At 42.9% G+C, this 16,410-nt stretch overlaps 1 protein-coding gene across 1 annotated transcript; it reads left to right on the top strand.

Moving 5' to 3' along the window:
• Positions 1-7,157: 7,157 nt before the first annotated feature.
• On the top strand, positions 7,158-10,365 carry mex3b (mex-3 RNA binding family member B). The gene is made up of 2 exons (XM_036543934.1): positions 7,158-7,715; positions 8,498-10,365. The coding sequence occupies exons 1-2, from the start codon at positions 7,487-7,489 to the stop codon at positions 9,892-9,894; spliced, it is 1,626 nt and encodes a 541-aa protein (XP_036399827.1). The 5' UTR covers positions 7,158-7,486; the 3' UTR covers positions 9,895-10,365.
• The last annotated feature ends 6,045 nt before the right edge of the window (positions 10,366-16,410 follow it).

Raw genomic sequence — 16,410 nt, 5'->3', positions numbered from 1 at the left:
TGTGAGGCTCGGTGCGTTCTGAAGTGCGCGGCGAGAGCGTGGCTTGCGGCTCCCCCGCCTCATTCAGCCACACGTCGAACCCTTCCAGCGATGTACTGCTCATCTCCCAGCGGTCCCTGCCTCCATTCACCGCGGCCCCACCCAGGCATTAATGCAGATGATGACCTCATGTTTGTGCAAAGTGCCTTCAGCTGAACCCGTGCCAGGGCCAAAGGTATTAAGGGTGCCTTCACAGTGCAAGCCGCAGCTGAGCTGAGCCAGGATTTTATAAATCTGTCACTCTGTTTATTTACTGTACTTTACCATGCTTATTTATGTGCCAGTCCAGGGTGGGACCGCCTCAGAATCGAGTGTTGGTTTAAGAGGATATATATATATATATATATATATATTTTTTTTTTCTAGAGGGGGAATTCTGGGGGAAGAACAACCTGGAAGATTGGGGCTGAGGAGAGGAGCGCTGTGGATTATGAGTGGGAGGGCGAGGGAGAGGCAGGGGAGTGTGTGTGTATGTGTGTGTGTGTGTGTGTGTGTGTGTGCGCATTGTGGGGCAGCTGCTCCAGCTGTCCTGCTGCTGCGCTGCACGGTTCCTCAGGCGCCTGGCAGGCAGCCAATCAGGGCCAGCGGAATCAGTGCCACTTCAGTTCAGTGTGTCAGCACAAGCAGGGGGCTTGGCCCTCGGGTGCGTCGCTCCTGCATCCTCCCATTGTACCCGCCGAGGCACTCTGCACCACTGCTCCAGCTGCAGCCGCCCGGCCCTGCGCCGCTCTGGCCCACTTCTTCCACACGCTACCCGAGCACACCAACGGAACCATTCTTGTACCAAACACTGCAGCCATGACATCGCAACACTACCTATCATTGCAATATTACCTCATCAATGATATATACTCATATACTCATTTTTATGGTTTGGACTTTTGATCTGAGTAAATAACAGGACTATGGACCCATGTCCGCTGCTGCAATGTAAATGCATGCAGTTTTGCCAATGACATAATTTGCTTAAACAGGAATCATTACAGACTCAATTACACAATAGAATAAGTTAAATTCCAGATAAATGACAAGAATAAAAAATACCTTGAAAGAGGGTGGTATGCCAAAAGCCAGCACTGTTAACATTATGTTATGTAAAAAGTATAACATCTGCTCTTTGTTTCAAAGTGAATCTGTCACTGTATTGCTAGAATTCACGGTAGGTGTTACATTTCTCCTCTATAAAGCAAGGCACACCCGTGTGTAGCTTACTGATGGCAGTGTGTTTCTGTGATACAGTGTGGTAAAATACAGGTTATTCCTTTAAGGTGGAAAAAAATGTTTACAGGAGTCCTCCTCTTTAAATTCAGATGCAAACAATGGGTGATGTATTACCAGTTCTTCTCGAGGTCCTAATCCCCTTTCTATATTGGGCGCTTGCTGACACCGGTAAGAGTGAGGTAAGAATTTCTAAACGGGGTTGTGAACTGCTTTGAGCGCAGGCTGCCGCGCTTCCTGTGACCTGGGTCCGCAGCCATAGGAGTCTGGCGTGCTCGCCGGCAGGCAGCTCAGAGGGGAGGAGGACGGGGGGGGTTAAGCCCTGCCCAGCTTCCCCGGTTCCTCGCAGACAGCACAGAGCACAAGCAAAGCCCCGCCCTCAGCCAGCAGACAACCGGCACGTCTGGGTCACGCCACGCTAAGCCCCTCTTCCTCTCATTAGAAAAAAAAGGAAAAAAAAAGGCCAAGTAATCGCAGCTAAGCAGCTGGCTAACTTCTAATTCCAAACAGCAAATATCGGTTACAAAGTGTGCTGGCCGTGGAGCGCTTCCAGTAAAACAAAGGAGCATGATGGCCTCTCAGAATCCCAGGCGCAAGCCTGGTGCTTTCTCTCAGGAGCTGTAGCAATGCTTCCGAGAGATTTTGCAGTACATGGTGAGACTTCTCATCCGCAGTCAGGATATAAACAATGAAGGTTTTTTTTGTTTTTATCATGGGACATATGTTTGATGCCCAACCCAATGAGCTGTGGTCATAGGTGAGCACTGTGATTGAATAACAATGCTGGTCTTGAAACGGCTGCATTAAATGGTAACTGGCAAGACTTGCACCTCTCACCCAAGAACAGAAGACATGAATGTTTTGTTTTAAAGCATTCAGCCCAATCAATGGAGGGAACATGTTATCGTTCCTCTTTGTGATGAACTGGGGAACTGGCTAACGAGATTCCTGCAGGGTCCAACGGTGGAGAAAATCTCACCACATTCATGTTATTGTTTTCATTTTATTTTATTTGAATGGAGAAACCATAAAAAAAAGTTTTAAAGCCCCGTTTTAAAAGAATGCTTAACAAGAAAAAGATGTGATCATAAAAGAAGAGTCATTAAGATTGTCCTCGCTGTCATTCCATATGGGCACCAGAATGTCAGACGCATCAATCCCTGCGACTGCTGAAACGGGCCTGGAGGAGGAGGATGTGAGGGAGGCCGAGCGGAGCTCGCGGGCCGCAGCACTGGGCCGCAGCTCGCGGCGTGTTAAACCCACACAGCCGTGTAGAGTTACACTGGGAAATACAGAGGCTTTGTTCCCCAACATAAGGAAAATCCGACCGATTATCACCAGCTGGGGCGGGACACTCTCATACTGCTCATTTGAATTGACCATTTATGGAGCCATTGGGTGCTTGTCTGTTTTTTTTTTTTTTTTTGCAGGCTCTCCTCAGAAAAGGCAAGCATTCAGAGCGAACCGCTTGGCTCAAAGGCAGAAAGGTGTCAGCTCCTGCTCTGTTCAGTTGCGTTAACATACGACCTCCTGCAGGAGTTTCTTCTTGTCAGCTGAAATGCTGGGTTTGAAAACATAAAATGATTGGCTTTTCCCACTCAGTATCATATATTAGCGAGACTTTCTTCCCTCTTAGCCGGATGCCTGTTTCCGTTTGGCTACAGGAATGGAAGCAAGTTGTTGAAATTTAAGACACGGTAATTGTAACCAGCATGCGTGGATTATGTAAACGTGATGTAATATTACTTCCTCTTCAAAGTTCACCCAACAAAGATGTGTGATACATGATTATTAGGCCTACAAAACTGATTCCAGCTACAGCTAAAAGTCCAGATGAGAAAAAACTAATCTAAAAGCAGACCTGCAGTAAAAAGTACATTTTATTTACCACTAGGGTCAGCAATGCTAAAAATTTGATTTTTAATCTGTTATAGTGATTTTTGCACCAGGAGGTACTGCATTCTACATTTGCACTAGCAAAATGGTATAGGATTTGGGCCCAAAATCACAAGCCTGCAATGTTTTTAGTACATATTATTATCATGTATCTGCTATAAATATCCTGGTAAGATTGCTTAACATCATGTCTTACTTTACCATCAGGTCTAATTAGATGATGGATAACAAATACTAATGGCTTAATGAAAAACATTAAGCCACATTACCTTAAACTTGAATGGGGCTTCATATGGTAATTGATCTTAGAAATGCTGTGCAGAGTGTGCTGTGTTTAAAGAGTAATGAAAAAACAATTCCTTCGCAAAAATATGTATCCACTGATCCATAGAGCACTGTCATGAAAATGAATAAGCTACACCAAAACCTTTTTAAAGCCCATTGTACAAATTTACAATGTGTAAATTGTCCCTGAAATTCACATTTATTGTATCCACAAGTTATATCTAAAGGAACTTACATAACTTACAGTTACTGAGGCAATTTGCGTTAAGTACTTTATCCAAAGGTACATCAGCAGTGGACCACCTGGGAATGGGTTAAGAGCCCTGCTGTTTACCACTACACCTTGTTAATGAATACCCATGACTTTCTACTGAATTAGAGCATGTATTAAAACTGAAGTTTTTCTCCTCTCCATCATTTGTGACCACTGCTTTCCACATAGGTTTAAGGTGTTCTTGTGAAGGAGCAGGAGATTTTCCTTTTTCTCTATATGACTTGTTAAATGCTGAGGGAGTATTTTGTTTATGACTGGTATTTTGGCAATGTGCTTAACTGCAAAACCTGCGCTGTGAGACACGGCAGATTGAGCCGTGAGTCATGGGCTCCTGGTGATGAGTCGTACATGTAAGCTGGCTGCTCATGGGAACTCCTACCAATTTGTACTGTTTCTGACGACAGTTCTGTTTTTAAAAAGGGGGCCCAATGCCTGTGCCCATGCATAGGGCTGGGGTGAAAGAGGTTCTTTTCACAAGGCCAAAATTAGAGGGCGCTAGACTGATGCTCATCTATGATTGAGTCAATTTTGTCAAATGCAAAAGGGGACCTGTTGACTAATGTACTTTGGGGGAAAGTAAATTGCATTCAGTAATGATGGGATAATTTCTCAATTTACATGGTGTGAGGAATTTACACAAGAGACGGTAAAAGTCTGGAAGAAGTATTATGCACGCAATGAAGAAACAACCAACACTGCTCTCTAGGCTTATCACCAATATGGCCTGTTCAGTCATGTACATAAAGCAGGAACTACGGGATGGACAACACTCCAAGTAAAACTGCAGGTTTGCAAAAAAAAAAAAAAAAAAAAAAAAAACAGAAGAGGGATTTTCTTGTAAGTAGGGTTTCATTTCTATTTGTATATCCACTCATGATTTTAAATTACTGTCCTAAAACGTACTGGCTGTGATGTATGGAAATTGCTTTCTTTTCGTCTGCAGGACGCACCATCCACATGTTTTCCAGGGGACTTTGTGGTTGTGAATGAACAAAAGTGAAATAGCGCCTTAATGGAAGTAAATAGTCTTTCATCATTCAGGGTATCACACAGGCCTAGAGCGTATTGTATTAAGCAAAGGGAGTAGATAGTTGAAAACTGAGTTTGCGTGTATTTCCAAATGTGTGCGGGAGTCCGTGTGTGTGTGATATCCTTCTATATACATTTTTTTTTCGTTTACGCGTGAATTTAATTGACGACGGAACACCATACAAGTGTCAGTTGTAAAATAATGCCTCTCCAGATGTTTTCAATGCAGATTTTGGGTTCAAATAGTAATGCGATTATGCTAAAAAAGAGAATATTAACAAGAAAGTTCCATCCCACATTCTCAGGTTTAGAGCAGTTATATTAGCATACCTATTGTCGTGTAGAAGCGAGGTGACAAAGCAAGTGCCTTCCGTTTAAATGGCTCTGAATTGGGTTGAAATTTCTTTTGTGTTATGGAGGCGGGATCCCTTCCCCCATACAATTCCCGCTGCACGACCACAAAGGGCAGATTTGTCGTTGAGATGCAGTGCCCATCGGGAAATCTCAGAGCAGCACGACCACAATGCCATTTAGTTTTTTTTTAAAAAATCACTTCCACATAAATTTAATCAGGTTAGTTAATGCACCTATCCACTTCACATTGGCAGTTATTTTAAAACATAGCACGTTAATGGCTGCTGTATAACTTTTTCACTGTCATAAAATAATGCACTGTCGTATTAAATGTTCATATCCGAAATGTTCGGTTCTGAATTGACCTGTATTGTTTAATGGGTCATAATAAGTAGACTAATATAGACTATGTATGCAAACAACAACAAAAAGGTGTGATCTCCGGGTGTTCTCTAAGGTTTATAGTCCAAGTTTCCTATTATGATAGTTCAAACAACTGACTGAACAGATTACATCACGGTTCTAAATTCTTAATTTGATAATACAGAATTCACCGATTCTATAATTATCACTATAAATGAGAAATATAACATATGACTACACAACAAGGACTTCAGCATGGCTACGGAAAAAAAAAACGTATTCATGTCTGTGCATATGTAAGTGTAGTTTGGCGCGAAGTTGAATTTAGAGTTTGTCTTCCCCTTTAATAAAGCGCATATCGCACACGTATAGCAGTCACAGTCAGCCGCCGTGTTACACAACAGCCCCAGCCAGCCCACATGGTGAAACAAAGGGGTATTTCATTCTAAACGTGTTCAGTCATTTCTGACAGTGACTTAATTTTTTTCTCAGAGATTAGATGGACTGTAAACTCTGTAGCCAGTTGTCAAGTAGTGTAAACATCCAGAGGAAATGAGAACTGTTTGAAATCCACAATTACCTGTAAGTTGCTCCAAGCAGCTGAGAACGATGGGCAGGGGAGAGGATGTTGGGGGGGGTCTGTCAATTTGTTGATGTCACGCGTTTTGAAGAACCTATTTATCAAGGGACTAATTCGAAAATTGTGCAGGTTACTTTTATACGTCTACATAAATTATTCTGAAATTAGCTGTTCGTTTTGTTTTGTTCACGTGTCTGTCTTTGCGTGCGTGGAGCAGTACATCAAACAATGAGCACATGTTCGGACATGTTCTCCAGCACTCAGATTGTGCATTAATTAGAAACGCTTTAGCATTAATTTGCAAGAGTCGTGGCCGTAATATGCTAAACTTCATTGAACGGATGCTATTTACTGAGAGACAATTCGTTCTGAGAATGTTTATTCGCAGGCTGTTCAAAAGGCGTCTTTTGTCTTTATATGGAACCCGAAACAACAGAAACTTATTGTTACACTCAGTGCTTCCAACAAGTTTATTGTAAGGGATGGTAATTTCAAGTTTTTCTTCCGGTCGTGTGATTATTAGATGGATGCTTAGAGTTGAAAATACAAAAACAAAGCACATTACTAATCAGCACTGTTGACCCTATAAAAACACTAAAACAAACATTTGGGGATCACAAAGTTAACTTAAACAGAAATGTGTTGTTAGCAAACTATAACAGTTATAATCATCAACAAAGGAATATGAATGAAGCGTTCTTCACTTATCGATTACTAAATAAAGTACGCCATGTGGAAAAGACAACAGTGAAAATGTGCCCAGACTCGTTTATGAAGCGATAGAGGCTATAGACAGAAAGGCACCTGATACCAAAATAAACAGCTTAGTCGTTTTGGTCTAGATTCAAGAATAAACAGTCATGTTACGAGCTCAAACGAAGACTAATGTCCAGCATTGCCACGATTATTAATTACTGGATACAAATTCGTAAGTATCCTGGATTATTGTTCCGCGAGACAACAAAGGAAAGGAGTGTGCCTTTGGGGTCAAGCGTATTGTTCCCTCCCCGGCACTGCGTCTGGCCAATCAGCGCGGGCGATGCAAATACAAGCAGTACCGCACCGTCCCTTCCCAGCCCGTGACGTCATTCTCACATATCCCCCAGTAGTGCTGTCTGGCTGCAGCAAGTCAGACAGAAAACAGAAAAGAGCTGAGTGAGCCGGGAGGGGCTCCTTGAAGGAAAAATTGCCACCGCCGGCATTCCTGCGATTTAGAACTCCGGAATACGCGTTTCTGTCCGTTCGTAGAATTTTGGGAGCTGGGTCCAGAGAACGTCCGCGTTGCCCGGATTTGCACTGATTATTGATCGCCGGGAGAAGGGAAGCACTGACGAGCACTACTGGCTTGAAACCGGTCCCCCTCTCTCTCTCCCTTACCAATCCTACCCTTTCCGTAGTTTCTCCCTTTGTCTGATCTTCCTGATCCCCGAGACTGCAAGATATCAAAGATGCCTAGTTCGCTGTTTGCCGACATGGAGAGGAATGGGAGCAACCAGGGGGACGCCCTGGACGACCAAAGAGCCCTACAGATAGCACTGGACCAGCTTTCTTTGCTCGGCTTGGACAACGATGACAATTCCATCTACGACAACGAGCCAAGGAAAAAGAGCGTGAACATGACCGAATGTGTCCCGGTTCCTAGCTCGGAGCATGTTGCCGAAATCGTTGGCAGACAAGGTGCGTATGTTATTTTCTTTTTTTCTGTGCTTTTGTTCTGGGCTTAGAACCGGACAGTCTACATGGTACGCTACTGCTGTTGAGAATTGGGTGTAGTTAATTAGTTGATAAACTGTAGAACGAGAGCAGTTGCTCCTCGCCGCACTGCCACTTCAGTCCTCGGCGAAACAAAGGCTCGTGTACAAATACTTGCCGTATCTTTCAAACAAAGAGGCAACTGGACGGGTCCTAAGAATACAACCGACACTCCACGCTCCTTTTGTTGTCTTGTGGCATTGTGTCCCACTTACTGTCTATTCGGTAACGAATTGTCTTATTTCTGCTCTAGTAATAGCCTTCCTGATCCATTTAATAAAACTACACAAATACAAAAGCATCGGACACGAAACAAACATCGGACATAACCTAAACATAGGTTGTCTTAAAGGATAAAAGTTGCGCATACCAGAGTATTTTGTGGATTTAATGCTACTGTTGCTGTGCAAAATAAGGTAGCTAGCTGCCTATGAAAAACACCTGGATGCTGCATGCATTTCTCCCTGTGCTATTTTTGGACATCTGCGGTTGAATTGAACTGCTGTACGTCAGGATACCGGAGCATGTGGTTTTAATTTGTCCAGTGCAAATATAAGCGAATTAGTGAGTGCATGGGTATCTAAATGAAACGCAAGCACAAGTACACCTCTGCTTCGACCAGCAGGCATTTTGAGCGTTGTTTTTTTTATTATGATTATTTCATTATCTATGCAGAATTTTAAAACGATTGTCTTTCTCAAACATAGGTTGCAAAATCAAAGCCTTGCGAGCAAAGACCAACACCTATATCAAGACTCCAGTGCGCGGGGAGGAACCAGTCTTTGTTGTGACAGGCAGAAGGGAGGATGTGGCGATGGCTAGAAGGGAGATCATCTCGGCTGCTGAGCATTTCTCCATGATCCGAGCCTCCAGGAACAAAAACACCAGCCTGAATGGGAGTGGCACAGTGCCTGGGCCGCCAAACCTCCCGGGACAGACCACCATTCAGGTGCGGGTGCCCTACAGGGTGGTGGGCTTGGTGGTGGGGCCCAAGGGAGCGACCATCAAGCGCATCCAGCAGCAGACGCACACCTACATTGTCACGCCCAGCCGCGACAAGGAGCCGGTGTTCGAGGTGACAGGCATGCCGGAGAACGTGGACCGCGCCAGGGAGGAGATTGAAGCACACATCGCCATGCGCACCGGGGGCCTCATTGAGCTGACGGATGAGAATGACTTCCACGCCAACGGCACCGACGTCGGCTTCGACCTGCATGGCCATGGGAGCCTGTGGAGCAAGCCTACCTCCAGCGTGACCCCCACCTCAGGGCGCAAGCCCTTCTCCAACTACCGCAATGACAGCTCCAGCTCCCTGGGCAGCGCCTCCACCGACTCCTACTTTGGCAACAACAGCGGCTCCAGGCTGGCCGACTACAGCCCCCCAAGCCCCGCGCTGAGCTACACCGCCTCCAACAACGGCAACAACAACAACAACGTCAACGTGAATGGCAATGGCAACGGATTTGTCTATGGGAGCGACGTCATTTCGCCCGATTGCACTGACTTGGCTTTCGAGTCCTCGCCGGGGTTCGATGCCACCCCGGCCCCTCCTGGCCTGGTCTGGTCGCAGTACGACCGCGGCGTTGCCCCCTCTGGCGGCTCCACCTCCGCCATCTTTGCCGCCAATGCTTCCGCCAACGCCAACGGGATGATTGTGAACCAGAGGCGGGCCAACGGCGTGGGCTGCACCGCCCAGCCCAGGCTGTCCCCACCCCTGCACCATGTCAATGGGGCCTCTGAGCACCCGCTGGCCCGCAGAGTGCGCAGCGACCCCGGGGGCGGCACCCTCAGTTTCCCCGGCTACTCCCCAGGCAGCCTGTCCAACGGCATCGCCTCCCTCTCGGGCCCCCACCTGCCTGGGGTGCCCTCCGACTCCTCCGCCTCCTCATCCTCCAGCTCCTCGTCCAGCTCCTCCTCGGGCACCAGCAGGAAGGGCAGCCGGGACTGCTCGGTGTGCTTCGAGAGCGAGGTCATCGCCGCCCTCGTCCCCTGCGGCCACAACCTGTTCTGCATGGAGTGTGCGAATCGTATCTGTGAGAAAAATGAGCCCAAATGTCCTGTCTGTCACGCTGCAGTTACTCAGGCTATACGTATATTTTCATAAGATGTATCCCAGCTCTGACAGCAAACAGCCACAAACTCTTATACTGCATTATAAAGACATAATAACACATGTATGTACGTAAATTGTACATATACATATGTATGTAAAGCTGCAGTATCCAAAAAGGGACACCCTTCAGGGCTCCATTGTCATTGTTTATAATGTACTGTAGCGTGGGAAAATATTTTCAACATCTAATGCATGTTCTAAATATTAAAGCATAGTAATTAATAGTTCTAGTAAACTGTACACAATATTTATGAAGTCACAAAAGTGAGAGCGAGCAAGTCTGAGGTACTTAAATCATGTTAGTTACAGACAGGAAGGAAGACACCCCCTCCAGTTTCACTGCTCGAATGTACTGGTAGCAGAGCCAATGCTTGAGGACTTTGTAGGGCTTTAAGAAAACAGGATTATTGATTTTAAAAGGAAAGATACTGCAGCTTAAGTTCAAAAGAACAGTAATGGGAAGCAACAACATATCCTACATATATATGTATAGATAAAAAATTCCACAAGTTTAAAGTTTTAAATATTAATTACATTAATACAGATTGAAGTATTTTATTCTTTTTTGACTTGAAAGATTATATTTCGTATTGCAAAAATGTTTACAAATATTTTAATTTAAGTTCAGTGAACTTTTTGTAGCTGGGTTAAATATCGTTTATTTTTTAGTATGGCCTTATGGCAAAGAACACTGTATTATTTTAATATCACACTATTGTGGGTTAAAATTCAAGCCACAAATGTGTATTGCATTAAACAGTATTCTGTTGGGATGGAGGTTTTATAGGTTCAGCAAAAAATGTCTTTTAAATCCGCTTCACCCAGCATATTTTTTATTCAGTAATATAAAGCATATTTTATTCTATATTATTACAAACATGAAATGTATAAAACTTAGTAAATCAAACAAAAAGGAACCGTTTATGCTTTCTAAAATTTGTATGAATTAGATTCCAGTGGGAATTACAGAGTTCTGTTGCACCACTATAGTTTTAGTATTTCTATTTTAATACATTTGTTTACCACTTGTTTATGTATATGTAGGTGAAGTTACTTGAGCGTAAATGTACTTTATTGAGCAAAGTTTAAGAACAAAGTATATTTTATTTTATGATAAAGGGCCTTTAACCTCATGGTCAAATACTAATATTATATTTGCTGAAACAAGATTTGAAAATGTATCAAGAGTTTTATTTTTCTGACATTTAAAGTTCTACACGATAAAGGTAAAACTTAAGTAATGGTGCTACTTCATGTTTTTTTAAGTATTTCTATATAAATACAATAAAAATGGTACATGAAATGAGTGTGTGCTTTCATTATTAACTGGTCTTCTCTGTGTGCCCTGCTTGAAGCATGTCTTTATGTAGTGTCACTGTTCTGTGTTTTTAAAAGAGGGATTTCTGTGTGGTTGTTTATGTTTCTTGAAGGGGGTGTCGACAGAAGAGGGACATGTTTTTGCAGTGGTAGGGGTTGTCCTTTTCTCCTCTACCTCCCATACGTCTTTTACAATAATAGTTTGTTCCTGGAGGATTTCCAGTCAGCATGAAGAACCAACTGTATTGGTACAAACAAAGCTCTGGGATTTTCAGCAGGCCATTTCAGAAGCTGAAAACCAGTTTTGCTCATCTGGAGTTCCATGTTCAGAGTCCTTTAGTTTTTGTGAGCTTTTGTGTTAATGTAAAACATGTTGCAAAAGCTTAGTGAAGAGTTATGGTTTGTGCTTGCCATTTTTTTAATCTGCTGCAGAACGCTTGGGCGCAAGCTTCTGAAAATGTGAAAACTGGTAGTAGTAAGTTTTAGTTAAATCAGTATCACCACTTGCAGAGATCTTTGAATATGATTTTCTGCAAGTTAGTCAGGCGTTTATGTATCAATCAACCCAATTTCATGCAAAAAGAGAAGTTTGTATGAATGATTGTGTCTCTGCATGTGGATTCTGAGTTAGTCTCTGATTTTATGCATGTGGTAAATCACCAGCTATCTAATGCAATGTGGTTTTCTTGGAAAGTTTGTGGCGTATAAACATATTCTCTGCGGCAAGATTGTAAATATAGAGAAAACAGCCCTTAATGATAAGTTTAAAATGGAAATATCCAAAAGCAGACTTCAGAAATTGGCCTCATAAACCATACTATTAGGAAACAATTCCAGCCCTTTAAAAAAAACAGCTGACAAGTATTTTATCAAAATGCATAACACATGATTCACTTCTAGTTGCAACAGTTCTTTTTTGGAAAAGGAAACATGAAAAAATACATCTTTATTGAAGTCTGCCTCAAGCTTTTTCTTGAGTTTTGCTTTCTGTTTAACCCTGTCCTCATGTCACCCTCCTGTGTCCTATGGAAAACTTTGCCAGGGATACTATGAGGGTTCCTGCAGTTCTAAATAATGGCAAAAAAAATCAATGATTGCTCCCCCTGCTTGTCATAACAGGGCTCATCCAATTGGATCTTACCAGGGAGACCCCTGTTGAAAACGCGTCTAACCTAAATGTTTGCTGTGTGTTAGCTATGACACGTCAGGGGAAGGAGGTCAGGCCTCATCTATTTTTAAAATGCAGCTTAGGCCATTTGGCTAAGAACATGTCTGTAGTCCTGACTGCATTACCAAGAGAAATGCAACACATTATTGTCTGCCATCCAGAGGCCCTGGTCTAAAATAAGAAACCGGGGCGTGATATTACACAGTAGTCAATGCACCCAAACCAAAAAAAAGAAGGAACACACTGAATGGGCTGTTATCTTTTATTCATGAACATGGGGGCTTGTCATTGTGTTGCTGGAGAGATTCTTCATGAATCGATTTGATTCTTGCCACCTGACAGCGACCGGCATCCTCTTAACAGCCTTTCAAGTTGTCAATCACCGTTTGTTTGCTTGCGGGTGCCACCAAAGCCTGCTTGTTTGTGCAAAGTGGGCATCGACCTCTTTGTGAAATCCAGCGTTAAGAGCAGGAGCGAGCGAACTTGAAGTGTGGTGTATCTCCCAGCTGACAGCAAAAGGGCAATAACAATGTTTTAAGTAATTTTCAAATGCGCCCCCCTCCCCCTCCATGCTGTTGGAATTAGAGAAGGCCCTTTGTTCAAAAACAGGAGCATGATGCCTGAAAAGTATGCCAGGTCAGATTTCATTCATGGAAGCTGCTGCGTAACTGAATGTAGATAAGCCAGAAGGCATTAAAAAAATTAAATGAGTCTTTTTAGAATTTCTATGTTTCCTTCATCAAAACTTGACACTTCTGGCATCTTTCTTTGTGACAGTGTTATTTTTGCTCTAAGTGTGTGTAAAGACAAACAATAAATATCAGAAAATTAGAGGATTACTTCATGAGTATCATCACAAATTCTCCCAGGTGTACTCTTCAGAAAGGCCCCGTTTCAAGATCCACACTCAATAATGAAGAGAGTGAAATGGGAAAACTAGTTAATGAAAACAGAATCTAATACAACAAGAAGAATCCAAATTTTGAGAACACTCATCTGTAGAATTGCCAGTTATATTTGCAGTTTTGCTAAAAATGAACATAGGCACGCTTTGTCTCCTGATAGGCTGTACCCACCAGCAATATTACATAGTCAATTATGTAATTCCTCTTGATACGTAGAATTTTCAGGATTGATCCATTTCAACAACAGAAATATGTCAATTACTGATAAATTATTTCTTTAATGCCCTGTAGGTACAGTTTAGCAGACTGGATTAGTAGTTGCAATGCTGTTCAGTGTTGAATATTTAAAAGAAATGGCAGCTTCCATTGAGTCAGCGTTGTGGTCTTAGTTGTTTGGATCCTCACAACATTATCAAGCCAAGGCATGGATTTAGTGTTCCTTGTTTATTTATTTATTTATTTTCAGAAACTCGGACAGAATGAGAGAGAGTGGTGTGCACGTGCGCATTTGTGTTTGTTTGAATGAGTTCTGCTAGTTCTGCTAAACACTATCCAAGATTACTAGAGAAACACCACAGCTGTGTCGTGTCTTTGTTAGTACTCCTGACATTCGCAGCATTTTAGACAATGACCTTTGGTGTCTTTGTCTGTGTTTTGTATCAAGTTGTGGAAATGGATGAAGCAAATGTAACACCAGAATTCTGAGCCGTGAGTGTGTCGCAGTGCTGTTTCACACTCCTGTTGTGTCACCTGTTCAGCGTTTCATGGTCAATTTCAGCACACTTGCTGATGAGCCTGCAATTAGTTCAGGTGCATTTGGGTGGGTCTCTTTTCCCTTGCCATTGCCAGTTACCTAATTGAGCATGTGGTCTGCTTGGTGTTGACAGAGTGTTTTTACTATATGTGAAGAGTACAAAGGAATTAATTAGGATAACTGAAGAGCTGAAATCCTGTTTCAGGTATTGTTTCTTTAATCCTTCCTTTCCTTTTTTTACACCATATTCTGTTTGAATTAGCTTTATTTTAATCCATATATCCTGGTTCTGTTTATTTAAGTTACTGATTTAAATTTCCCTGCTTCTCTGTCTTTGTTTCTTTTGTCTTTTATTTTTTGTCCTTGACTCTGCAGTTGGTGGACCTCTTGCAGACTGACCTTGCTAGTGACTGTTTTAGTCCTCTGTAATAAACTATTTGGATACGCCTGCGAGGAGTTTGGCGAATCGCATGATGGAGTGTGCACCCTGAAGACTGAATCTGGAGAGTGAGTATACCTCAATTTGAAATATGTTCTGGGCTTGCTTCCTTTTCCTAAATATGGGATCCACTGGGGAGAGTGGGATGTAGTAGACTTGTCAGGCCTTGCTTCTTCTTGTGATTTATTACCGTTGAGCTTGATCACCTGAATCAAAGCTTGAGTTAGGGCTTCCCCTGCTTTAAAATGAAAGCCGGTTGCTGAGTTTGTTTAAAGCACATGCGTGGTTTATGCATTATAGATGAACGGGCTTTTTAGGCATGTGTCTGCGCGGGCAAAATGGATTTTTATACTCCAGAGAGCACAGCAATCGCCGCATGTCCTGCTCCAAATGGGCTGAATTATGCCAGACAGTGCATCATTGCTGAACACACAGAGAGCAAACCGTCTGGAAAACTCCACACTGCAAAGTGACCTGTCCATTGGTGTTTACGGTATTGCGCAAAAGGTCAAACTGTGAGCTGCAATAAAAGAATGCTGATTGCGTGAACACATTGGTGCATACATAGATGGAGTCTAACTGTCTTCCAGTCCTATCAAATGTTTAAGTTACTTGATTAGCGTGTTTCTGTTAAAACTGTCCATAGCTGCATTGGTGTGGCTGTGCTCCAGTCTGCTCTGAATCTCCTCCAGTTCCATTTGATGGGCAACATGCTAGCTAGGAGCTACAGTGCCATGTCTAATATCCTATATTTTTAGCTGCATTCAGTGTAGGAAGGGGGACATATTCATCAACCTTGAATTGTGGTGATTGTAGCTGCTGGATTGGAAATGGCTTCTGTAAACGTACCACTTTTAAAATGTACCCTGCATGTTGAATAGTATTCTTTTGTTACTACTTTTTGTAGATTTTGATTTGCGCAGAAAAGAATATACAAAAGAGAAATCCATCTTAATCAATCAGCCATTCAATCGGTTGTTTGACTGTTGCTCAAAGCTGGCCTGCTGACGGGCTAAATTTACATGATGTGAAAGCGGAGTGCTCATTTTTCTGCGGCGCATTATTGAGCCGGACCTCTCACTTCTCACTTGCTCTGCAATGCTGATTCAGGCCTGCTCGCCAGCACGGGAGAAGAATGGGGATTTCAAATGGCTTTCCTGTCTCGCAGAGGCTGATGTTCGCAATTATGAAAATCATCCGCGTGCCAAAATTATGTATGCCTGCTGGCATATTTAATTTTGTTTTAATTCTTTTATAACTACAATGTTTTGCCCACCATGTGCCTTTGAATTTTTACTGCATGACATTAGTTGTGGCTTGTTCAGCTGCAGAGGCATGCTTAGTCATTTTCTTCTAATTTTTTTCCCTTTCAGTAATATAATTTAATTCTCTGCACAGGCTTGAAAGCCACACAACTGCCACAGTGTTCATCCTATCTTTTTGTTGTTAAACCCCATGTTTAAGTGTGGAACATGTTTTCTATAAGCACTGGGCATTAGAAATTGATTACTTTGGCTCCTTTCAGAATCCATGCATTTTTGGGGGCATATTTACAGATCCCCGAAGCCTAAAATATGTGTGATGAATTAAGCGTGTGTGTGCTTTTGTATGAGAATGTGATGGCCTGTTGTCACGTCAGCTGCTAACGCTCTCGATCGCTTGTGAAGTCCAGGCAGCTCTGAGTAGAGCACTTTCGTATGTCCACTTTAAGAGCCTTGTCGGTACAAAAGTTTTGACTGAAATGAAATGGTGCGTGAAGAAGTGTGTGTCAAGCATAGTGACAGCACACTTCACTTGGAGTTCAGTCCTCAAACCTGCGGTGAGAACTTTGCTCGGCATTTGAACGATATTGTAAGGGAGCACCGGCAACGGGATGTGGATCATTGTCTTTGTGAAGCAGGCAATCTGCAGCTGTGCTGAGCGT

This window comes from Megalops cyprinoides, chromosome 13, assembly GCF_013368585.1.
Source record: "Megalops cyprinoides isolate fMegCyp1 chromosome 13, fMegCyp1.pri, whole genome shotgun sequence".
Classification (NCBI taxonomy): Eukaryota; Metazoa; Chordata; class Actinopteri; order Elopiformes; family Megalopidae; genus Megalops; species Megalops cyprinoides.
Note: the sequence above shows the minus strand (reverse complement) of the source record. Positions and strands in the feature narration are given on the sequence as shown.

Coding starts and splice junctions, on each gene's coding strand:
- mex3b (XM_036543934.1), top strand. CDS start 7,487: ATGCCTAGTTCGCTGTTTGCCGACATGGAGAGGAATGGGAGCAACCAG. Junction 7,716..8,497: donor CGAAATCGTTGGCAGACAAG/GTGCGTATGTTA, acceptor TCTCAAACATAG/GTTGCAAAATCAAAGCCTTG.